This window comes from Pristiophorus japonicus, chromosome 14 (assembly GCF_044704955.1).
Source record: "Pristiophorus japonicus isolate sPriJap1 chromosome 14, sPriJap1.hap1, whole genome shotgun sequence".
Taxonomy (NCBI): Eukaryota; Metazoa; Chordata; class Chondrichthyes; family Pristiophoridae; genus Pristiophorus; species Pristiophorus japonicus.
In genome coordinates this window covers 161,200,906-161,227,580 of record NC_091990.1, presented here as the reverse complement: position 1 = coordinate 161,227,580, position 26,675 = coordinate 161,200,906, and the positions used below count along the sequence as shown (strand labels likewise).

Sequence of the window (26,675 nt, the reverse complement as noted above, 5' to 3'; positions counted from 1 at the left end):
TCTTCGCTGCACTCCCTCAATAGCAAGAATGTCCTTCCTCAAGTTAGGAGACCAAAATTGTACACAATACTCCAGGTGTGGCCTCACAACTGTAGCAACACCTCCTGCCCCTGTACTCAAATCCCCTCGCTATGAAGGCCAACATGCCATTTGTTTTCTTAACCGCCTGCTGTACCTGCATGTCAACCTTCAATGACTGATGTACCATGACACCCAGGTCTCGTTGCACCTCCCCTTTTCCTAATCTGTCACCATTCAGATAATAGTCTGTCTCTCTGTTTTTACCACCAAAGTGGATACCCTCACATTTATCCACATTATACTTCATCTGCCATGCATTTGCCCACTCACCTAACCTATCCAAGTCACTCTGCAGCCTCATAGCATCCTCCTCGCAGCTCACACTGCCACCCAACTTAGTGTCATCTGCAAATTTGGAGATACTACATTTAATCCCCTCGTCTAAATCATTAATGTACAATGTAAACAGCTGGGGCCCCAGAACAGAACCTTGCGGTACCCCACTAGTCACTGCCTGCCATTCTGAAAAGTACCCATTTACTCCTACTCTTTGCTTCCTGTCTGACAACCAGTTCTCAATCCACGTCAGCACACTACCCCCAATCCCATGTGCTTTAACTTTGCACATTAATCTCTTGTGTGGGACTTTGTCGAAAGCCTTCTGAAAGTCCAAATATACCACATCAACTGGTTCTCCCTTGTCCACTTTACTGGAAACATCCTCAAAAAATTCCAGAAGATTTGTCAAGCTTGATTTCCCTTTCACAAATCCATGCTGACTTGGACCTATCATGTCACCTTTTTCCAAATGCGCTGCTGTGACATCCTTAATAATTGATTCCATCATTTTCCCCACTACTGAGGTCAGGCTGACCGGTCTATAATTCCCTGTTTTCTCTCTCCCTCCTTTTTTAAAAAGTGCGGTTACATTGGCTACCCTCCACTCCATAGGAACTGATCCAGAGTCAATGGAATGTTGGAAAATGACTGTCAATGCATCCACTATTTCCAAGGCCACCTCCTTAAGTACTCTGGGATGCAGTCCATCAGGCCCTGGGGATTTATCGGCCTTCAATCCCATCAATTTCCCCAACACAATTTCCCGACTAATAAAGATTTCCCTCAGTTCCTCCTCCTTACAAGACCCTCTGACCCCTTTTATATCCGGAAGGTTGTTTGTGTCCTCCTTAGTAAATTCCGAACCAAAGTACTTGTTCAATTGGTCCGCCATTTCTTTGTTCCCTGTTATGACTTCCCCTGATTCTGACTGCAGGGGACCTACGTTTGTCTTTACTAACCTTTTTCTCTTTACATATCTATAGAAACTTTTGCAATCCGCCTTAATGTTCCCTGCAAGCTTCTTCTCGTACTCCATTTTCCCTGCCCTAATCAAACCCTTTGTCCTCCTCTGCTGAGTTCTAAACCCTTTGTCCTCCTCTGCTGAGTTCTAATATCTGCGTTTGGATCAGAGACACGACAGCAAGCGGTGGGACAAGTAATTTACATAAGTAAATGGTACTTTAATGGTAGTTAAGATGGCTAAAAGCATGCACTTATAATTTTGACAGGTTTGCCGTGCCTCGGGTTTCACGCCAGGTAAGTGCGTCAGGTTCTCAGTAACTTTCTATTGCTTTGGCTAGTTGACAGCTGCAGAAGTGGTATAAAAACTACCATTTCACAGCTGTTCACTTTCCAATGTCAAAAGTTGAAGCTTTCAGGATTTGGAAGAGACGTTTGAGCTGTTCGCAGTGAACTCTCTATTAACTGTCACCTCCTTGGAGCAAGCTCTCTCGCCATTGACAGAGTGCTTCTGTCATCTCAACCTCACGTGCCATCTATTCCAGCAGCATCGGTGCCCTTGAAGAGATCTCCTTAGAATCCCACCACGATCAGCTAAATACACCAGCATCACCAACAGCAATACCAACCTTCTCCGCAATCACCTGATGCTGCACAGGACACAGGGCATCAGCACCCGACCACATTGCTGCTGGGGATGGCCTCACCATGGCCACATTTACTTCACTTGACGTTGTACACCCTGGCTGCCACAAGATGCACCAGGTTGGTACCACCCCACACCAGCACCATAAAGCATCCCCGCAATGTCCAACCCATTCCTTTCACACTCACCACCATTGGGGGTATCGTTATATCTCACCATTCACTACAACTCACTAAACCACTTCCACAAATCTGACAAAGAACACAAAGTGTTGAAAATAAAGATTTCAATGTTTGACAACACATCAATATTAACTTTACATGAACATTGGCTAAAGGACCCAAGTGCCTACCCTTGTGTGTTGTTAGTTGGTATGATTGGACAAGGATGAGGGTGAGTGTGAGGTGTGGCGAGTGAAATGGGGAAGTGATAATGTAGATAGTGAGAGAGAGGGGTGGGTGGAGGTGCAAGGTCAGTTGGTGTGAGAAATGATGTGCAAGGGTAGAGTCAGGAAGGCAGAATGATGGGGATGTGATATGGCACAGCAGGATGAGGTCGAGTGTGCTTTGCAGTTCTGTTTTGTGATCTACTGAGGTCATTGAAAGGTCCTCCTGGTGATGTCCCTGTTTGTGCCCTCCTGCGCAATGTGCAACCAGACTGCGTTGGTGTTCTGGGGAGGACCCTTCCACCCACGGGAAGGGAAGAGAACCTTTCTGCGTGGAAGAGTTCATAGAGTGCATAAGGGACGGGTTCCCTGAGCAGTATGTAACGGAATCAACCAGGGGGCAGGCTATCTTGGATCTCCTAGTAAAGGATCCCCTGAGAATGAGTGACCATAGCATGGTTGAATTTCAAATTCAGATGGAGGGTGAGAAAGTTGGATCTCAAACCAGCGTACTAAGCTTAAATAAAGGAGACTATGAAGGTATGAGGGCAGAGTTGGGTAAAGTGGACTGGGAAAATAGATTAAAGTGCAGGACGGTTGATGAACAGTGGCGTACAGTTAAGGAGATATTTCACAACTCTCAAGAAAAATATATTCCAGTGAGGAGGAAAGGGTATAAGAGAAAAGATAGCCATCCGTGGCTAACTAAAGAAATAAAGGATGGTATACAATTAAAAACAAGGGCATACAAAGTGGCCAAAACAAGTGGGAGGACAGAAGATTGGGAAGCTTTTAAAAGCCAGCAAAGAATGACTAAAAAAGTGATTAAGAAAGGGAAGATAGACTATGAAAGTAAACTAGCACAAAATATAAAAACAGATAGCAAGAGTTTCTATAGGTATATAAAAAGGAAAAGGGTGGCTAAAGTAAATGTTGGTCCCTTAGAGGATGAGACCGGGGCAATTAGTAATGGGGAACATGGAGGTGGCAGAAACTCTGAACAAATATTTTGTATCGGTCTTTACGGTAGAGGACACTAACAATATTCCCAACAGTGGATAGTCAAGGGGCTATAGGCCGGGGGAGGAAATTAACATAACCACAATCACTAAGGAGGTGGTACTCAATAAGATAATGGGACTAAAGGCAGATAAATCCCCAAGACCTGATGGCTTGCATCCTCGGGTCTTAAGCGAGGTAGTGTCAGGGATTGTGGATGCATTGGTTGTAATTTACCAAAATTCCATGGATTCTGGGGAGGTCCCAGCAGATTGGAAAACTGCAAATGTAACACCCCTATTTAAAAAAGGAGGCAGACAAAAAGCAGGAAACTATAGGCCAATTAGCCTAACAGCTGTGGTTGGGAAAATGTTGGAGTCTATTATTAAAGGAGCAGTAGCAGGACATTTGGAAAAACATAATTCAGTCAGGCAGAAACAGCATGGATTTATGAAGGGGAAGTCATGTTTGACAAATTTGCTGGAATTCTTTCAGTATGTAACAGGGTGGATAAAGGGGAACCAGTGGATGTGGATGTGCTAAGTGAGAGGGCAAAAGTTTGGTAGATGGAGTATAATGTTGGAAAGTGTGAGGTCATGCACTTTGGCAGAAAAAAAATCAAAGAGCAAGTTATTATTTAAATGGAGAAAAATTGCAAAGTGCTGCAGTACAGTGGGACCTGGGGATACTTGTGCATGAAACACAAAGGGTTACTATGCAGGTACAGCAAGTGATCAGGAAGGCCAATGGAATCTTGGCCTTTATTGCAAAGGGGACGGAGTATAAAAGTAGGGAAGTCTTGCTACAATTATACAGGGTATTGGTGAGACCACACCTGGAAAACTGCGTGCAGTTTTGGTTTCCATATTTAAGAAATGATATACTTGCTTTGGAGGAAGTTCAGAGAAGGCTCACTAGGTTGATTCGGAGATGAGGGGGTTAACTTATAAGGAAAGGTTGAGGAGGTTGGGCCTCTATCCATTGGAATTCAGAAGAATGACAAGTGATTTTATCGTATAAGGTTATGAGGGGGCTTGACAAGGTGGATGCAGAGAGGATGTTTCCACTGATGGGGGAGACTAGAACTAGAGGGCATGATCTTAGAATAAGGGGCCGCCCATTTAAAACTGAGATGAGGAGAAATTTCTTATCTCAGAGGGTTGTAAATCTGTGGAATTCGCTGCCTCAGAGTGCTGTGAAAGTTGGGACATTGAATGGATTTAAGACAGAAATAGACAGTTTCTTAACCGATAAGGAAATAAGGGGAGTGGGCAAGGAAGTGGACCTGAGTCCATGATCGGATCAGCCATGATCGTAATAAATGGCGGAGCAGGCTCGAGGGGACATATGGCCTACTCCTGCTCCTATTTCTTATGTTCTAATGTGACTCCCTCCAAAAGCATCTGGAGGGAGTCATTGGAGAGCCTGGTTGCAGCCGTGCACCCCTGTGCAATGCTGCTCAGTGTTTGCAGCACCTCAATGCTGCAGAATAGTTATAGAAGAACTGTCAAATCCATTGTGGCCATGGTCCCTTTAAGGAAACCGGCTGATGACGCATCATCAAATGATGTCCTCAGACCGGCTTCCTCTTAATTGGCCGGGAAGCCCACTGGGTGGGCTTAACAAGCCCCATCATCGGAAGGTTTTGGAGAGAGAGCAGGTTTGAGTCAGGAGCGGGCTTTCTACACGCCTCATCGATCCCACCGCGTGTGGAGAAATCGTGGCCATACACGAGGCTGAATTTTTACTTTGAAGAGTGTGCGGGTTTGTGAGTTGGTAGGTAGTTAAAAGTGCTGAAATTAATAGTGCGTCGGGAATCCGGCTTCAACCCGCTGGCTTCCATCTTAAACTCGGGCTCATTAGTCAGCGCGTGAAAGACTCCCTTGGGAGAGACGGGTGACCTAATTAAAGCAGTTTCGAGCTTGTTAAGGGGCTATTGACAGCCTTTTTAACCTGATGGTGCAGCTTTTACTGGGTGTCCATGAGATTCCTGGGCTTGCTGAACCTCGCCAGTGAAAGCAATGCACGAGCTGAGTGGCCATTGTGGGAGTTGAACAATTGACAGTTTAAAAAACAATCACATAACATAGAAACATAGAAACATAGAAATTTACAGCGCAGAAGGAAGCCATTCCGGCCCATCGTGTCTGCGCCGGCCGACAAAGAGCCGCATGGCCCTCGGTCAGCAGCCCCAAAGGTTACATACAAACCCATGAACAATAACGGAAAGGCAAAGAGCACCCAGCCCAACCAGTCCGCCCCACACAACTGCAGCACCTCTTATAGTGAAACATTTTACACTCCACCCAAACCGGAGCCATGTGATCTCCTGGGAGAGGCAAAAACCAGATAAAAACCCAGGCCAATTTAGGGTGAAAAAATCTGGGAAAATTCCTCTCCGAGCCATCCAGGCGATCGAAACTAGTCCAGGAGATCACCCTGGCCGTATTCTATTCCCTGCAGTACTTACCATTATATCTGCACTGACCAACAAAAGGTCATCCAGTCTAATCCCAATTACCAGCTCGAGGTCCGTAACCCTGTAGGTTACGGCACTTTAAGTGCCAATCCAACCATCTCTTAAAAGTGGTGAGGGTTTCTGCATCCACCACTCTTCCAGGCAGTGAGTTCCAGATCCCCACAACCCTCTGCATAAAGAAGCCCCCCTCAAATCCTCTCTAAACCTTCCACCAACCACCTTAAAACTATGTCCCCTCATAATAGACCCCTCCACCAATGGAAATAGACCCTTGCTGTCCACTATGTCCAGGCCCCTCAATATTTTGTACACCTCAATGAAGTCTCCTCTCAACCTTCTCTGTTTCAATGAGAACAAACCCAGCCTGTCTAATCTGTCCTCATAACTAAGATTCTCCATTCCAGGCAGCATCCTAGTAATTCTCTTCTGCACCCTCTCTAGTGCAATCACGTCCTTCCTATAATACAGCGACCAGAATTGCACAGTACTCCAGCTGTGGCCTAACCAAAGTATTATACAATTTAAGCATGACCTCCCTGCTCTTATATTCCACGTCTTGCCAATAAAGGCAAGCATTCCGTATGCCTTCTTAACCACCTTATCCACCTGGCCTGCTACTCTCAAGGATCTGTGGACAAGCACTCCAAGGTCCCTTTGTTCATCTACACTATTAAGTGGCCTACCACTTAATGTGTATACCCTTTCCTTATTAGCCCTCCCAAAGTGCATCACCTCACACTTCCATGAATTAAATTCCATTTGCCACTGCTCTGCCCACCTGACCAGTAGATTGATATCCTCCTGTAGCCCATGACTTTCCTCTTCACTATCAACCACACAGCCAATTTTAGTGTTGTCTGCAAACTTCTTAATCATACTTCCTATATTCAAATCTAAATCGTTAACATATACCACAGAAAGCAAGGGACCCAGTACTGAGCCCTACGGAACTCCACTGGAAACATCCTTCCAGTCACAAAAACATCCATCAATCATTACCCTTTGCTTCCTACCTCCAAGCCAATTTTGGATCCAACTTGCCACTTTGCCCTGTATCCCATGGGCTTTAACCTTCATGACCAGTCTACCATGCGGGACCTTATCAAAAGCCTTGCTAAAGTCCATATATACTACATCGTATGCACTACCCTCATTGACCCTCTTAGTTACCTCCTCAAAAAATTCAATCAGGTGAGTCAAACACAATCTTCCATGAACAAATCCGTGCTGACTGTCCCTGCCTATCCAAATGCAGATTTATCCTGTGTTTCAGGATTTTTTCCAATAATTTTCCCACCATTGACGTTAGGCTGTAATTACTCGGCCTATCCCTTTTTCCCTTCTTAAACAAGGGTACTACATTAGCAGTCCTCCAATCCTCCGGCACCATGCCCATATCCAAAGAGGACTGGAAAATGATGGTCAAGGCCTCTGCTATTTCCTCTTTTACTTCGCTGAACTACCTGGGATGCATTTCATCCGGGCCTGGGGACTTTTCTACTTTCAAAGCTGCTAAACCCCTTCATACTTCCTCTCTCACTTTATTTATTTCATCCAGAATATCAGACTCCTCCTCGATAGCAGTATCTGCATTACCTCTTTCCTTTGTGAAAACAGATGCAAAGTACTTGTTAAGAACCCTACCAACATCTTCTGCCTCCACACAAAGATTACCCTCATGTTCTTTAATAGGCCCTACCCTTTCCTTAGTTACCCTCTTACTCTTAATATATTTATAGAACATTTTAGGGTTTTCCTTAATTTTACTGGCCAAGAATTTCTCGTGCTCTCTCTCAGCATTCCTAATATCCTTTTTAATTTTGCCTCTTATCTTTCTATATTCCTCTGAAGATTCTATAGTATTTAGCCATTGAAATGTGACATAAGCGTCCCTTTTTTTCTTAATCCGCCCCTGTAAGTCCCTAGACATCCAAGGGGCTCTAGAATTAATTTTTCCAGCTTTTTTCTTTAAGGGCATGTGTTTGGCCTGAACCTTTCGGATCTCTTCCTTAAATGCCTCACACTGTTCTGACACCGATTTACCCACAAGTAGTCCACTATGGCCAAATCACTCCATAACTTAGCACCTCACACCTGCTTCCTTGCCGAAGAGAAAGTTTCTTACCGATGCCATTTATGCTGAGAGTTTGCTTTCTGGAACTTGTGGGTGATTTTTACAACTTCAGAAGTCACTCTCACTACATTGGAGGATTGTGCCTCTGATCTCTACTTTAGCTGGCACATAGCAGATCAGCCTGGGTGCTGCTTATGCTGGTTCACCTCGGACCTCAGATTTGGACCAAGGTGAACCCCAGCAGCAGCAACACCAGCAGCTCCAGCAGGAGCAGCAGCCTTATCCTCAGCGACCTGCTGCTCCACAGGAGAGAGGGGATGAGCCCATGGGTGCACCTTGTAGGAGATGATACCTCCAACACAGGGTATATAGGCAGAGGATCAACTTCCTGGACATGACTGAACACCAGTGCCTCAGGAGACTCAGGCTATCGCGTCAGGTCGTTGTGGACATTTGTAGCCTGCTGGAAGAAGACCTGCTTCCCAGTGGACCTGGTGGACATACGTTACCAGAGGCTGTCAGTCACTACCACCCTCAACCTTTTAGCCTCAGGCTGCTTCCAAGGATCTGTAGGAGACATTTTCGGGATCGCGCAGTCGGCCACCCACTAATGCATCATCCAGGTGACCAATGCCATGTTTGACAAGGCAGGCAATTATGAACATAGAAACATAGAAAATATGTGCAGGAGTAGGCCATTCGGCCCTTCGAGCCTGCACCGCCATTCAATAAGATCATGGCTGATCATTCCCTCAGTACCCCTTTCCTGCTTTCTCTCCATACCCCTTGATCCCTTTAGCCGTAAGGGCCATATCTAACTACCTCTTGAATATATCCTATGAACTGGCATCAACAACTCTCTGCGGCAGGGAATTCCACAGGTTAACAATTCTCTGAGTGAAGAAGTTTCTCCTCACCTCAGTCCTAAATGGCCAACCCCTATCCTAAGACCGTGTTCCCTGGTTCTGGACCTCCCCAACATCGGGAACATTCTTCCCGCATCTAACCTGTCCCGTCCCGTCAGAATCTTATACATTTCTATGAGATCCCCTCTCATCCATCTAAACTCCAGTGTGTAAAGGCCCAGTTGACCCAGTCGCTCCTCATATGTCAGGCCAGCCATCCCTGGAATCAGTCTTATGGACCTTCGCTACACTCCCTCAATAGCAAGAACGTCTTTCCTCAGATTAGGAGACCAAAACTGAACACAATATTCCAGGTGAAACATAGAAACATAGAAAATAGGTGCAGGAGTAGGCCATTCGGCCCTTCTAGCCTGCACCGCCATTCAATGAGTTCATGGCTGAACATTCAACTTCAGTACCCCATTCCTGCTTTCTCGCCATACCCCTTGATCCCCCTAGCAGTAAGGACCTCATCTAACTCCTTTTTGAATATATTTAGTGAATTGGCCTCAACAACTTTCTGTGGTAGAGAATTCCACAGGTTCACCACTCTCTGGGTGAAGAAGTTCCTCCGCATCTCGGTCCTAAATGGCTTACCCCTTATCCTTAGACTGTGACCCCTGGTTCTGGACTTCCCCAACATTGGGAACATTCTTCCTGCATCTAACCTGTCTAACCCCGTCAGAATTTTATATGTTTCTATGAGGTCCCCTCTCATTCTTCTGAACTCCAGTGAATACAAGCCCAGTTGATCCAGTCTTTCTTGATAGGTCAGTCCCGCCATCCCGGGAATCAGTCTGGTGAACCTTCGCTGCACTCCCTCAATAGCAAGGCCCTGTACAACTGCAGTAAGACCTCCCTGCTCCTATACTCAAATCCCCTAGCTATGAAAGCCAACATGCCATTTGCCGCCTTCACCGCCTGCTGTACCTGTATGCCAAATTTCAATGACTGATGTACCATGACACCCAGGTCTCGTTGCACCTCCCCTTTTCCTAATCTGCCGCCATTCAGATAATATTCTGTCTTCACGTTTTTGCCACCAAAGTGGATAACCTCACATTTATCCACATTATACTGCATCTGCCATGCATTTGCCCACTCACCTAACCTGTCCAAGTCACCTGCAGCCACTTAGCACCCTCCTCACACTTTGCCACTGATGAAGCCAATCAGCTTTGCGGCTTGAGCTATCTTCCCACAGGTACAGGGCGTCATCGACTGCACACATGCGCCCATCAAGGCACACCCAGATCACCCAGGACTGTAGCTTGCCTGCAACCACTAAAAGATCATCATGCATGTGAGTGCCAGATTCCCAGAGAGCTGTTATGATTCATTCATCTTGAGCTAGTCCACCCTCCCTCAGCTCTTTACAGCTTTGACCAGACTTGCTGGCTAGCTGCTTGGAGACAAGGAACAATCCATTGAAGACGTGGCTGATGACACCCTTGAGGAAGCCAAGCAACGAGGCCGAATAGCGCGACAATTAAAGCCAGATGATGACGAGATGTGCAATAGAGAAAGCAATCGGGATGCTGAAGATGTGCTTCAGATGATTGGACAGATATGGAGGAGCCCTTCAATATGCATCAGACAGGGTTTCCACAATAATGGCCGTATGCTGCGCAGCAATGAGCAATGGAGCTGCAGGCGGAGCAAAGCACAGAGCATAGAGCTCTTTGGAGGAGGGGGGTGAGCAGGAGGAACATGTGAATGAGGAGGAGGAACCTGAAGTGGCATGGCACCAGCAGCAGCACGCATTGCTGCCTGGGCACAATTTAGTTATGTTGCACCAGTGTACCCAGATGCTGAACCAACTTTGCCCCACACCACAAAGCAGTGTGGCCAAACCATTCTTGTCACACACTCCCATTGCTTGAGGTTAAGTAATGTCTTACCATTAACTCCGACTGGCAAAAATGGACAAAATGGAAAAGTGGCACAAAGAAATAATTTTATGTGGCTCATAAATTCAACAGAAACTTAACCATCTAACATTTTATAACACAACCTTGTGCATCTACAATTGTGTCTTCTTTCGCTTTCTGTAACTCCTATGCCATGCAACGCCTGTGGCTTCAGCAGAAGTAGAGGCAGGCTGCTCACTTCCCTGCTGTGATTCTTTAGTCACTTTTGGCAACATCCTCTGGGTTTTGTAGCCTTTGAGGGCCCACCAACGAATGCTCCTCCTGCACCTGTGCAGGAGCAGATTCAGCCATCGGGATACGAGGCAGCATGTGGGGCTCTGACTGGGGTCGGGGGGGGGGGGGGAGGGGGCAACGGCGGAGAAGAGGGAGCAGTTTGAGCAGAATCCCCACTTCTATGTCCCCTCTCACCATCATCCCTCTCATGGCCGACACGCACTTCTCTGCTCGCAAGGAGCTGAACAGCACTTTGCTGCACATCAGTGGGGCGATGAACAGCCGATTCTACTTTCTATCCATCCTCGATATGGCTACAATCAGAGTCTGCAAGCTGTTGTTCACAGCAAGCATGCAATCGTTCGACTAGTGCATTTGATGCTCCATGTAGGTGGCCACCCTTTCCATGGACGACTATATCGTAGCCATGGCCTGTCACATCATGCTGTTCATGCTGGAGATGGACTCCTCCATTCTCCCTACAATCGAGCACATCGCAGCTGGAAACACTACCACAGCCTCCTCAACAACCCTCCCCCAAGGTTCAGTATCTTCATGCAGCTTGAGCACCGCTTGGAGCATCCTGCATCCTCCGACGAGGACTCCCCACTGCTGTTCCTGCCTCCACCATCTGCTCTTGTTCACATGTGATCTGTGAGACACCAGCTGACAAGAGTACTTTCTCTCTGACAGGACCCACCAATGTGTGCGTATCTGGGCTGGTGCTTGGTGTACAAGGGACGTGTAATGGTGCACCCTCAGAGTCCGTGACCTCCTCTGAGGACGCGTCTTACTCTTCTGACTGGACAGTGGGTGGGACACTTGATGGGCCTGTGGGAGAATAAAAGTTATGATAAGAATGTTTCAAGTTACCATGCACATGATCATATTTCACTGGATGCTGATATCAAGTCAACATGAGTGATTGCTGTATACCATCTGGCTGTATTATATTTAATTCTGTAACAGATAGCTAGGAGGTCCCCCTCTCCATCTTCCACTGCCAACAGCTCCGCAATGTGGCTCAGCTCCAGGGCCTCCTCCTCTGCTGAAGTCAATGGTGTGGTGATTGGAGGGGCACTATCGGTTCTCTGCATCTCCCAGATCTCTGCGCTCTCTTCTGCAAGGAGGGAAACAGGAAAGCTTTAAGTGAGAGTGATGGAATGAGGGGAAGGGATGGATGGGCAACACCTGTAGAGGGTGACAATGAGGGAGAGGTGTAACATTGCGTTAAGATAAGAATGAATGTCCGAGGTGGATGGTCAGATGGGGATGTGAGTAAGTGCATAGACAATCAGGATTGGGTGCAATTGCAAGGTAGGTTGGTGTGAGGAGTGATGTGCAGGAGTAGGATTGGGAAGGCAGGGTGAGGGGGTTGGGGTGCGTGCATATCAGGATGTAGGGCAATGTGGTATTTTACTCACCTTTCCTGACCACATGAGGTCGTTAAAGTGTTTCCTACACTGGATCAATGTCCTTCCAACAACAGTCCTGCTGCTAACTTCTGCAATCTCCAGCCATGCATTTTTCATCAAAGAAACTGGCCTCTTCCTGGTCGAGGATGTCCCTGCGGGTCTTCACTGCTTGGAGTAATACTAAATCTGGGGACTGCATTCTGCCTTTGACTTTGTATAATTATCGATTGAGTATTATCAAAGTGTTCACCTCTCTCACAATCAAGTTTCCATCTCCACCAGCTTTAAAGTGACATCTGTCCATTGCCCCTTAAAAAGCTCAGCTGAAGTAGTCATCCATGATGTCATCAGAACCGCTCCAGTTCATTGGTCAGAAAACCCAGAAGTCTGATTCAATCGCAGTGCTTCGTTAAAAAGCCACTGCACAACGCGCGGCTCTAACATCCAGGTTCCTGACGCTATCCATGGCCCTCCGCCACTGCCCTTCACAGGCAACTAAAAGATTCAGCCCACACTGGCAGACAGACAAAGAGAGAGACAGAAATGAGTCACTAAATGAGCAATGCAATTTGTTCATTTAAGAATGTAAAAACAATCATTGTTTGCAGAAGGTTTATGTTTTCAGTGGAACACTTGTTTTATATCAAGGAATGAGGGGCCTGTGCGACATCTCAGCTAGTCCCACTCCCCCGCCCTTTCCCTTTCAGGCAGTACATTCCCGATCCTAACGGCTCACTGCATAAAAACATTTTTCCTCGTGTCGCCTTTGGTTCTTTTGCCAATCGCCTTAAATCCGTGTCCTTTGGTTCTCCACCAATGAGAACAGACTTTCTCTATCTACTCTGTCCAGACCCCTCATGATTTTGAACACCTTGATCAAATCTCCTCTCAACCTTCTCTGCTCCAAGGAGAACAACCCCAGTTTCTCCAGTCTATCCACGTCACTGAAGTCCCTCATCCCTGGAACCATTCCCTCTCTAAGGCCTTCACATCCTTTCCTAAAGTGCGGTGCCCAGAATTGGACACAATACTCCAGTTGAGGCTGAACCAGTGTATTTTTTTAAGGCTGATCATAACGTCCTTACTTCTGTACTCTACGCCTCTATTTATGAAGCCCAGGATCCCGTAAGCTTTTTTTAACCGCTTTCTCAACCTGCCCTGCCACCTTCAACAATTTGTGCACATACACCCCAGGTCTCTCTGTTCATGCACCCCCCCCCCCCACAGGATTGTACCCATTAGTTTATATTGCCTCTCCTCGTTCTTCCTACCAAAATGTATCACTTCGCACTTTTCTGCATTAAATTTTCTCTGCCACGTGTCCGTCCATCCCACCAGCCTATCTGTCCTCTTGAAGTCTATCACCATCCTCCTCACTGTTCATTATATTTCCAAGTTTTGTGCCATCTGCAAATTTGAAAAATATGCCCCTGTACACCCATGTCCAAGACATTAATATATATCAGGAAAAGCAGAGGTCCCAGTACTGACCCCTGGGGAACACCACTGTACACCTTCCTCCAGTCCGAAAAATATCCGTTCACCACCACTCTCCGTTTCCTGTCACTGAGCCCATTCTGTATCCGCGCTGCCACTGTCCCTTTTATTCCATGGGCTTCAGCTTTGCAGCAAGCTTATTATGTGGCTCAACCGTGGCTAACAAGGGAAATTAAGGATAGTGTTAAATCCAAGGAAGAGACATATAAATTGGCCAGAAAAAGCAGAAAACCTGAGGACTGGGAGAAATTTAGAATTCAGCAGAGGAGGACGAAGGGTTTAATTCGGAAAATAAAGTATGAGAGGAAGCTTGCAGGGAACATAAAAACTGACTGCAAAAGCTTCTATAGATATGTGAAGAGAAAAAGATTAGTGATGATAAATGTAGGTCCCTTGCAGTCAGAATCAGGTGAATTTATAATGAGGAACAAAGGAATGGCAGACCAACTGAACAAATACTTTGGTTCTGTCATCACTAAGGAAGACACAAATAACCTTCCGTAAATACTAGGGGACCGAGGGTCTAGCGAGAAGGAGGAACTGAAGGAAATCCTTATTAGTCAGGAAATTGTGTTTGGGAAATTGATGGGATTGAAGGCTGATAGATCCCCAGGGCCTGATAGTCTGCATCCCAGAGTACTTAAGGAAGTGGCCCTAGAAACAGTGGATGCATTGCTGATCATTTTCCAACATTCTATAGACTCTGGATCAGTTCCTATGGATTTGAGGGTAGCTAATGTAACACCACTTTTTACAAAAGGAGGGAGAGAGAAAACGGGTAATTATAGATCGGTTAGCCTGACATCGGTAGTGGGGAAAATGTTGGAATTAATTATTAAAGATGGAATAGCAGCGCATTTGGAAAGCAGCGACAGGATCGGTCCAAGTCAGCTTGGATTTATGAAGGGGAAATCATGCTTGGCAAATCTTCTAGAATTTTTTGAGGATGTAACTAGTACAGTGGACAAGGGAGAACCAGTGGATGTGATGTATTTGGACTTTCAAAAGGCTTTTGACAAGCTCCCACACAATGCCAAGTACGAAAAAGTCTCTGAGCATGTGCTCCAAATGTCCTTCAAATTCGCAATATTCTGCAAGGTGTCTTAGCTCAGCGACATAACTCGCCACTTCCTGGCCTTCAGACCTTTTGTAGGTATAGAACTGGTACCTCGCCATCAGAACGCTTTCCTTCGGGTTCAAATGCTCTCGCACCAGTGTGCACAAATCGTCGTACGATTTCTCCGTGGGTTTCGCTGGAGTGCGCAGATTCTTCATGAAGCCATACGTTGGTGCCCCACAGACGGTGAGGAGGATTCTCCTTTGTTTGGCAGCACTCTGTTCCCCATCTAGCTCGTTGTCCACAAAGTATTGGTCGAGTCGCTCCACGAAAGATTCCCAATCTTTTCCATCTAAAAATTTATCCCGGATATTCTCTGCATCTTTGGGTTCGCTATCTGAATCTCATCGCCAGTTGTTGTGCAGGGAGAAAGAGTCATACTGAACACTGTGAGCTCAAAGTAAAGTATGACCTTAGTCTTTTATTGTAGATCTCCAGAGCGCCTCTCCAACCTGTGAAGCACTCTTAACTACCTGTGCTTTCAAGGGATTATGGGATCCCTTGGGACTCCAGGGGATGAGCCCTCTGGTGGCTGTACAGAGTAAATACAAGTCCACATATATAACACTGCCATCCCGGGAATCAGTCTGGTGAACCTTCGCTGCACTCCCTCAATAGCAGGAATGTCCTTCCTCAGATTAGGAGACCAAAACTGAACACAATATTCCAGGTGTGGCCTCACCAAGGCCCTGTACAACTGCAGTAAGACCTCCCTGCTCCTATACTCAAATCCTCTAGCCATGAAGGCCAACATGCCGTTTGCCTTCTTCATCACCTGCTGTACCTGCATGCCAAACTTCAATGACTGATTTACCATGACACACAGGTCTCTTTGCACCTCCCCTTTTCCTAATCTGTCACCATTCAAATAATATTCTATCTTTCTGTTTTTGCCATTAAGGTGGATAACTTCACATTTGTCCACATTATACTGCATCTGCCATGTATTTGCCCACTCACCTAACTTGTCCAAATCACCCTGTAGCTTCTTAGCATCCTCCTCACAGCTCACACTACCACCCAGCTTAGTGTCATCTATAAACTTGGAGATATTACATTCAATTCCTTCATCTAAATCATTGATGTATATTGTAAATAGCTGGGGTCCCAGCACTGAGCCCTGCGGCACCCCACTGGTCACTGCCTGCCATTCTGACAAGAACCCGTTTATTCCGACTCTCTGCTCCCTGTCTGCCAACCAGTTCTCTATCCACGTCAGTACATTACCCCCAATACCATGTGCTTTGTGCTTTAATTTTGCACACTAATCTCTTGTGTGGGACCTTGTTAAAAGCCTTTTGAAACTCCAAATACACCACATCCACTGGTTCTCCCTTGTCCACTATACCAGTTACACCCTCAAAACATTCTAGGAGATTTGTCAAGCAGGATTTCCCTTTTATAAATCCATGCTGACTTGGACCGATCCTGTCACTGCTTTCCAAATGCGTTGCTATTTCATCTTTAATAATTGATTCCAACATTTTCCCCACCACCGATGTCAGGCTAACCGGTCTATAATTCCCTGTTTTCTCTCTCGCTCCTTTTTTAAAAAGTGATGTTACATTAGCTAGCCTCCAGTCCATCGGAACTGATCCAGGCAGACTATACAGGCAGACTGCCTTCTATGGGGCAATCGAGTAATGGTCCCCAAGTAGGGCAGAGACACTTTCATTCGTGACCTCCACAGTACCCACCCAGGCATCATACTGATGAAAGCGATAGCCAGATCCCACGTGTGGTGGCCCGGTATCGATGCGGACTTAGAGTCCTGCGTTCACAGATGTAATACATGCTCGCAGTTAAACAATGTACCCAGGGAGGCGCTGCTAAGTTTGTGGTCTTGGCCCTCCAAACCGTGGTCTAGGGTACACGTCGACTATGCAGGCCGGTTCTTGGGTAAAATGTTCCTTGTGGTTGTAGACGCGTACTCCAAGTGGATTAAATGTGAGATAATGTCGGCTAGCACGTCCGCTGCCACCACTGAAAGCCTGCAGACCATGTTTGCCACACACGGCTTACCCGATGTCCTGGTGAGCAACAACGGGCTATGTTTTACCAGTGCTGAGTTCAAAGAATTCATGACACATAACTGGATCAAACATCTGCCCCGTTTAAACCAATGTCCAATGGTCAGGCAGAGAGAGCAGTGCAAACCATCAAGCAAGGCTTGAAGAGGGTAACTGAAGGCTCACTGCAGACTCGCCTATCCCAAGTCCTGCTTAGCTACAGCATGAGACTCCACTCACTCACTGGGATCCCACCTGCTGAACTGCTCATGAAAAGAGCATTTAAGACAAGACTCTCGTTAGTTCACCCTGATCTACATGAACAGGTAGAGAGCAGGCGACTTCAACAAAGTGCATACCATGATAGCGCAAATGTGTCACGCGAGGTTGAAGTCAACGATCCTGTATTTGTATTAAATTATGGACAAGGTCCCAAGTGGCTTCCCGGCACTGTCATGGCCAAAGAGGGGAGCAGGGTGTTTCGGGTCAAATTTTCAAATGGACTCATTCACCGTAAAGATTGGGTCAAATCAAACTCAGATTCACGGACTATCCTGAGCAACCCACCTTGGACCCTACCTTTTTTGATCCCCCAACATACACACCAGTGGCAACCGACACCACAGTTGACCATGAAGCAAAACCCATCATCCACAGTAGCCCTGCAGGGCTCAACACACCAGGCAGCCCAGCAAGGCCAGCTGCACAGCAGCCCAGCAAAGGCCCAACAAATGATTCAACAACACCAGCCTTAACACCGAGACGATCAACCAGGGCAAGAAGGGCCCCAGATCGACTCACATTGTAAATAGTTACACTATTGACTTTGGGGGGGAATGTTGTTATGTATCTGGACTTGTATTTACTCTGTACAGACACCAGAGGGCTCATTCCCCGGAGTCCCAAGGAATCCCATAATCCCTTGGGAGCACAGGTATTTAAGGAGGCTTCACAGGTTGGAGAGGCACTCTGGAGACCTGCAATAAAAGACTAAGGTCACACTTTACTTTGAGCTCACAATGTTCAGTCTGACTCTTTCTCCATACACAACAGGCAGAACTGACATATGAGGAAAGACTGGATCGACTAGCCTTATATTCATTGGAATTTAGAAGAATGAGAGGGGATCTCATAGAAAAATTTAAATTATGACGGGATTGGACTGTTTAGATGCAGGAAGAATGTTCCCGATGTTGGGGAAGTCCAGAACCAGGGGACATAGTCTTAGGATAAGGGGTAAGTCATTTAGGACCGAGATGAGGAGAAACTTCTTCACTTAGAGAGTTGTTAACCTGTGGAATTCTCTACCGCAGAGAGTTGTTGATGCCAGTTCATTGGATATATTCAAGAGGGAATTAGATATGGCCCTTACGGCTAAAGGGGTCAAGGGATATGGAGAGAAAGCAGGAATGGGGTACTGAGGTGAATGATCAGCCATGATCTTATTGAATGGTGGTGCAGGCATGGTGAATGGCCTACTCCTGCACCTATTTTCTATGTTTCTACGTGATTATGTGGCACTTTATCAAACGCCTTTTGGAAATCCAGATACACCGGGTCAACCACATTGCCCCAATCAACCATCTCTGTTACCTCATTAAAAACTCAATCAAGTTCGTTATAACATTTCAGTTTGTTTTTGTAAATCATTTGAAAACAAGCTAGAAGAGGAATATAAAAAGTTTTTTTGAGCTAAAGTTTCACACGAAAGTTGTTATCAACTGTTTATATTTTACTTTGAAGATAGGCTACCTCAGAGGCAGTCAGAGATAGACAGAAGCAAATCTTCTGGGGAGAAATTCAGGGCGTACGCCTTTTCGCCTGGCTGCGGGAGTTTAGCAGTGGTGGTAACCGATAGTGCACCGCTCCACTGGCGATGACGACATTTTCATTGTGCGCTGCGACCCATTTTCACACCGGAGTGGTGCCAGCGACGGGTTCAGGCTGCTCACGGGGGGGGGAAATTTGAAGGAGAGGTGGCACTTCGAAAAGAAAATCATCCAAATTACCGGTACTCCACAAGTAATCATCAAGTACTCCGCTCCCTGATGGTCCAGGTAAGGACCTGTTTTGCCCCCGCAGAGTCAGGAGCTTGGCCCCCCCCTTTGGTGAAGGAAGTGCCCTGACTATGCGGCACTGCTACTCGTCCCACCACGTAGCGCTGTGCCCCGCGCAGAGTCCTTCTGCCCCGCTCGCGTCCCACAGAGCAAGTGGAGAACGTTATTTTGTTCTCGGGGTTGGTAAAACCCAAATTTAGGTCAAGGGGTGGGACTTCTGCGCCTGGCGCAGTGAATCATGCCTCGCACCCATTACTGTCCCCAAACAGAGCGATACGCAACTTCCCCCCCCCACCCCCGAGCTTTCCCTTGATACCGAGGGCTAGCAAATTAGTAGCGCTCCAATTGGGACGTTAACCTTTAAAAAGCTCCGGGCGCTAATAATTCTCGCCTGTCGGGAAATTCAGCTGTCGCGCTCCGAGAGGGAGGTGGAGCTGAATCAAGTGCTAACCACTTCTCTTGGGGCGCTAAAGTCCGAGAGTGGGGCGATAGCGGCAGCCCATTGCTAGCGGCATCAGAGACTACTTTCCTTGTTTAAAGAAGAGGAGCAATGATGGTGCACAACCGACTTGCCGGCAGTTCTGCGATGCAAGGCGACCGGTACGATTGTCAATACAGCCCCAAACACTCTCACAAAGGGGAGGGCTGGGACAGCTTGCATCAATGAAATAGCCAAAACTTTGAGAACAGGCACCAAGCTGGTGCAAATAATAAAGGCTGGCCTACCTGAAAACCATTGTCTTTAATTAATGCTCCACAAGCGGCCAGCCGAATGGACAACACCTCCTCTTCCTGCCGTTGTTCACGCCCGGCGATACAGCAGGGGGGCAGAAGACAATTTCACATCCGGGCAGTAAAGGGCCACTGCGCACTTTATGCGTCACAATCTGCAAGGCACGAGAGGTCCAGGCGGTAAGAGTTCGTGCCAGCGCTTAACCCGCACTGAAGTCGCTGCATTCACCACGATCTCTCACCGCTCCTCCGCCACGATCTCTCGCCGCTCATCCGCCCCATCCTTCCCGGTCTTCCGCTGTACCTGGGCCCCCACAGATGTTCCTGCCCACGCTCCAAACAGCAACCTAGATTTTGATGACATCACCCAGTCCCCCACCTCAAAAATGTCGCACACTTGGAGCAGCTTGCGCTGGAGGTTGTAGTGGTATACTCCAGCTCTTTAATAGCCCGACCTGCGGAGACGTTCTCTCGCAGGTCGGGGGGCTGTTTGCAGCAGCTCAATGCTCTAAAACACTGAAAGAGGAACTGTCAAAAATTAGTTGGCCATGGTCCCTTTAAGAAAACCGACTGATGATGCGTCTTCCGATGACGTCATCAGACCGGCTTCCTGTTCATTGGCTGGGAACCCTGCAGGGCCAATCATTGGAAGATTGCTGTTAGAGGGCGAGCTACAGCTGGTAGCATGGTCCCCACACACTACCAATACTCTGCCCCCAACTCGCACCCATTGGCGAAATTGCGTCCTTAGCGTGACGTATACAGAATTTCCCAGCATGTATTATTGTGATTCGTGCAGTGTACAACTTGAAGCATGTTTTCTCATGCTGTAATAGGATTTCTGAATTTCTTTGTTTTTCCAAATATATTTATTGTGGATGTTGACAGTACCCTGTATTTTCTCTCAGAGGAGGAATGATCCAAACCTGTGAGCAGTACCAATTTGTGCACCACGCTCTGAGTCTGTGTGAGAGACAGCTATCGCAACAAGCAGAGGAATGAGTGACAGCCTGACAACCAACCAGCCATGGACCAAAGTGATACAAAAGAATTCCTTGATCCTTTACAAACATCCTTTCATGTCATTCGTCAGGCAAACTGATACACAGCGTGCGTGTGTATGTGGTTTCCCACCATAAAGTTTCATTGTCACCGAAGTGGACATGCAGTCATGAGTGTTAGTGTTCAAGCGTTTTCATTTTAAGAGCAACAATTGTGGAGGTTAAAAATCATTTATATTGTCGAGTGTGCATATGTGTGTGTCTGAATAGAGAGCCGCCACTTATCACAGGAGCTGCAGGTAATTTACTTGGGTTTGTAAAGTGACATTTGGCATTGCCAAGATAACTGATGATATCCCTTCATGTCAAGTGTTCAGCTGGTATTCCCATTACACTGTCTGAAGATAAGAGAATTCTCCCATCCAACATTCCTCCCACAAACAACACCAGCAAAAACAATTAACTGCATTTTCATCTCATCTGCACTATTTGTGCGTGTTTGGTCTGTTTTTGAAACAGGATAAGGTGCTATGTAAGTGCATTCCTCCCTTCAGCACCAGCTGGGCTTACTGTAGTAAAAACAGCCCCTCAAATCTCAAAGCACAGGAAAAAGCTCTTACTTTTCTGAGAGTATAATTATTAAAATTATTTTAATTTACTTGGTTACATATTATGAGCCAGAATATTAATGAAATGGCATGTTATAAATATTAACATTCTAAATATTTATTTGTTTTGTTGTGAAGATAACCTTTTTCTCCTTGAGTCAAGCACCAACCAAGAGAATGGGTGGCTAACACATTTCCAGGGTCTCTGCAAATGTTATTTGGGAACTGGCTGTCCAGACAATACTCCCAGCCTGCAATCACTCTGACGTCATTATCAAGTTGAAACTTGTGAATGTTTGTAGAAGCTGGAATACATGTCTTCTACATGTCTTCCCATATTATTACTTTATATCAAATTAATATAGCATTCAAAATGATTGCAGTGTGACACTATTTGAAACTATAGCTTTGACCTAACATGCAGGTACAGCAAGCAATTAAGAAAGCCTTTATTACAAGAGGATTTGAGTATAAGAGTAAATACGTCACTGCAATTATACAGGGCCCTGGTGAGACCACACCTGGAGTATTGTGTACAGTTCTGGTCTCCTTACCTAAGGAAGGATATACTTGCCATAGAGGGAGTGCAGCTAAGGTTCACTAGACTGATTCCTAGGATGGGGGAATTACCCTACGAGGAGAAATTGAGTAGACTAGGCCTATATTCTCTAGAATTTAGAAAAATGCGAGGTGATCTCATTCAAACATACAATATTCTTACAGGGATTGACAGGGTAGGTGCAGGGAGGCTGTTCTCCCGGGCTGGGGAGTCTAAAACCAGGGTCACAGTCTCAGGATGAGGGGTCGGCCATTTAGGACTGAGATGAGAAATTTCTTCACTCAGAGGGTTGGGAACTTTTGGAATTCTCTACCCCAGAGGGCTTTGGAAGCTCAGCTGTTGAGTATATTCAAGACAGAGGTCGATAGATTTTTGGATATTAAGGGAATCGAGGGATATGGGGATAGTGCAGGAAAGTGGAGTTGAGGTAGAAGATCAGCCATGAATTTATGGAATGGCGGAGCAGGCTCGAGGGGCCAAATGACCTACTGCTGCTCCTATTTCTTATGTTCTTATGACCCACATGCCCACCCCAGACTCCCATACATAAGAAATAGAGCAGGAGTCGGTCATTTGGCCCCTCGAGCCTGCTCCACCATTTAATACGATCATGGCTGATCTGATCATGGACTCAGCTCCACTTCCCTGCCCGCTCCCCATAACCCTTTACTCCCTTATTGCTCAAAAATCTGTCTATCTCCGCCTTAAGTATATTCAATGACCCAGCCTCCACAGCTCTCTGGGGCAGAGAATTCCATAGATTTACGACTCATTGAGACAAGAAATTTCTCCTCATCTCAGTTTTAAATGGGTGGCCCCTTATTCTAAGACTATGTCCCCTAGTTTTAGTTTCCCCTATGAGTGGAAATATCCTCTCTGTATCTACCTTGTTGAGCCCCCTCATTATCTTATAAGTTTCAATAAGATCTCCTCTCATTCTTCTGAATTCCAATGAGTAGAGGCCCAACCTACTGAACCTTTCCTCATAAGTCAACCCCCTCATCTCCGGAATCAACCTAGTGAACCTTCTCTGAACAGCCTCCAATGCAAGTATATCCTTCCTTAAATACGGAGACCAAAACTGGACGCAGTACTCCAGGTGTGGCCTCACCAATACCCTGTACAGTTGTAACAGGACTTCTCTGCTTTTTTACTCTATCCCCCTTGCAATAAAGGCCAAGATTCCATTTGTCTTCCTGATTACTTGCTATCCCCGCATAATAACTTTTTGTGCTTCATGCACAAGGGCCCCCAGGTCTCTCTGTACTGCAACACTTTGCAATTTTTCTCCATTTAAATTATAATTTGCTTTTCTATTATTTCTGCCAAAGTGGATAACCTCACATTTTCCCACATTATATTCCATCTGCCAAATGTTTGCCCACTCACTTAGCCTGTCTCTATCCCTTTGCAGATTTTTTGTGTCCTCACAATTTGCTTTCCCACCCTTTGTATCATCAGCAAACTTGGCTACATTACATTTGGTCCCTTCATCCAAGTCATTAATATAGATTATAAATAGTTGAAGACCCAGCACCGATCCCTGCGGCACCTTGCGTCACTGTTTGCCAACTGGAAAATGACCCATTTATCCTGGCTCTCTGTTTTCTGTTAGTTAGCCAATCCTATATGCATGCTAATATATTACCCCCAACCCTGTGAGCTTTTATCTTGTGCAGTAACCTCTTATGTGGCACCTTATCGAAAGCTTTCTGGATTCCAAATACACCACATCCACTGGTTCCCCCTTATCCAGCCTGCTCGTTACATCCTCAAAGAGCTCCAGCAAATTTGTCAAACATAATTTCCCCTTTCATAAAACCATGCTGACTCTGCTTGATTGAATCATGCTTTTCCCAACGTCCTGCTACTGCTTCCTTAATAGTGGACTCCAGCATTTTCCCAACCACAGATGTTAGGCTAACTGGTCTATAGTTTCCTGCTTTTTGTCTGCTCCTTTTTTAAATAGGGGCATTACATTTGCGGTTTTCCAATCCGCTGGAACCGCTCCAGAATCCAGGGAATTTTGGTAGATTACAACCAATGTATCCACTATCTCTACAACCACTTCTCTTAAGACTCTCGAATGTAAGCCATCAGGTCCAGGAGACTTGTCCGCCTTTAGTCCCATTATTTTATCGAGTACTACTTCATTAGTGATTGTGATGATATTAAGTTCCTCCCTCCCTATAGCCCCTTGATTATCCGCTATTGGGATGTTTTAGTGTCTTCTACCTTGAAGACCGATACAAAATATTTGTTCAACGTCTCTGCCATTTCCCTGTTCCCTATTATTAATTCCCCAGTCTCATCCTCTAGGGGACCAACATTTACTTTAGCCACTTTTTTCCTTTTTATGTAACAGTAGAAACTCTTACTATCAGTTTTTATATTTTGTGCTAGTTTACTTTCATAATCTATCTTCCCTCTCTTAATCATTTTTTTAGTTGTTCTCTGCTGATTTTTAAAAGTTTCTCAATCCTCTGGTCTCCCACTAGTCTTGGCCACATTGTATGCCCTTGTTTTCAATTTGATGCCATCCCTTATTTCCTTCATTAGCCATGGATGGTTATCCCTTCTCTTACAGTCTTTCCTTCTCATTGGGATATATTTTTGTTGAGTTATGAAATGTCTCATTAAATATCTGTCACTGCTCATCAACCGTCCCATACTTTAATCTATTTTCCCTGTCCGCTTTAGCTAACTCTGCCTTCATACCTTTGTAGTCTCCTTTATTTTAAGCTTAGGTCCCTGGTTTGAGATCCAACTTTCTCACCTTCCAATTGAATTTTAAATTCAACCATGTTATGGTCACTCATTCCGAGAGGATTCTTTACTATGAGATCATTTATTACACAGTATTAGATCTAAGATAGCCTGCTCCCTGGTTGGTTCCGCAATGTACTGCTCAAGGAAACTATCCCGGATACACTCTATGAACTCTTCCTCAAGGCTACCATGGCCAATTTGCTTTGTCCAATCAATATGAAGGTTAAAATCACCCATGATTATTGCTGTACCTTTATTGCAAGCCTCCATTATTTCTTGATTTATACTCCGTCCAACCATGTATCTACTGTTAGGGGGCCGATAGAATATGCCCACCAGCGACTTTTTCCCCTTATTATTCCTTATCTCCACCCATACCTCAAGTTGTGTTAATCTGGTGTGGAAGAAGAATCGCACAGCTCAGAATCAAGAGTGGAAGATATGGTCCAATCACTTCTACCTTGCTGAAATCCCCCAAACTGCTTTTTAATTTTGAAGGGAACTGGTTCGTTTTCTGACACACCTTCTATCTGCAGGTTTCTACATGCTGAAATTTGATGTCAGCTCCCAGTTACACCTGCTGTTACTGGGTTCCAGTAAGACATAGATTAAAACGTGCAAAAGAGAGTAGAATACAGCTGAAATAATTCAATATATCACAAAGACATTAGTATATTGCCTTTAATGTATGCTAAGCTCTGTAGGCCTATTATGGTGGAGGAGGAGGAAGAAGTAATCACTGGGGATCTGCAGACTTGTTCCTTAGAAGGTGATTCTGTGTCGTTGTTGTTGGGAGGTCTTTCCAGCTCATTACCAGGGAATGTATAACATTTTGTTTGATGGGGGACGGGGGTCTATGCTCCTGTAATATAAACCGTGGCAGCAAAACTCAAGCTATTTCTTTTTCTAAAACCTGGAATGAGATTGCAACTTTGAAATGGATGCAGAACATCTATAACTTTAGAGACTGCTGTGTGGCTGGGAGCCTATATTCTGTTTAAGGAAGACATATTCTGTTTGATCCTGTTTTTGTGCTGACTTGAAACTCTCATAACAAATACTAGATTCAACGTGCTTTGTGTCAAGGGGTGAAGGGTCACATTGAAATTAACAACAGTGATGTAATCACTGAGTTTAATATAGGCTAGTAAATGTTATAAAATATTATACAATATTTACTGCATGACTAGAGCGGAGTCTGCATTATTGTAGGTAATAATTCTTAAATATAATGCAGCCATTTGTTGCAATAGGTTTTTATAGGTATTAACCATTTTTACTTAAGATATAATTTAGGTTCAAATCCAGGCCAGAGGAAGAGAATTAAGGTCTCTGTAATGACTGTAAGGATCTTACAGAAAACAAGCTGAAATGCTCAAGGAGGCACATGTTCACAGCATGAAGCTGTCTTCAAATTAGGCAAAAGTTGGAAACGTCACTCAGTGAAACCTTTAGGATGCTTGGTGTGGGAAATGAAAAATTTATCCTGGTGCAGACATTCTTCTCATGTGCATCACTGGATAAATATAGACAGAGTTTTAGTCTGCTTTTACCCATGCGATACCTGAGCTGGGAACAGATGACTCTGACCCTCGTAAGAGTTCAATAGTATTCCATTCTTGCAGCATTAATGATCTTCAACTTGAACTTTAGCAAGAAAAAGCTACCATAAAAGGAATATATAATTGACCTCCATTGTTGCTCAACAGAGAGGAGCCTCTTATTCTTATTATCCAGAGAAAGCTGATGTTAAGAATCGCATCTTATCTAAGAGCATATTCCCAATATTGGTGTGTACTCCCAGTGAAGAGATGCTTTTTAAATATCAGGAAAATTATATTTTAGGAAGAAGAGGGAAGTCATATCCAATAAACACAGGGGTCGAAATTGATCAAAGGCAAGTTCCGCCCATTTACCGTCGAAAAGACTGCCTTAGACCCTGACGGTACTTTGGGCAGA

General features: G+C 45.5%; 1 protein-coding gene across 1 annotated transcript in view; it reads left to right on the top strand.

The window, feature by feature from the left end:
- The window catches only part of ptpn5 (protein tyrosine phosphatase non-receptor type 5), a 146,236-nt gene extending 124,809 nt beyond the window's left edge, over window positions 1-21,427 (top strand). The window contains exon 12 of the mRNA XM_070898651.1: window positions 20,688-21,427. Coding sequence (XP_070754752.1) covers window positions 20,688-20,781 — 94 coding nt within the window. The 3' untranslated portion in view covers window positions 20,782-21,427. The remainder of the gene's footprint in view (window positions 1-20,687) is intronic.
- Window positions 21,428-26,675: the final 5,248 nt, after the last annotated feature.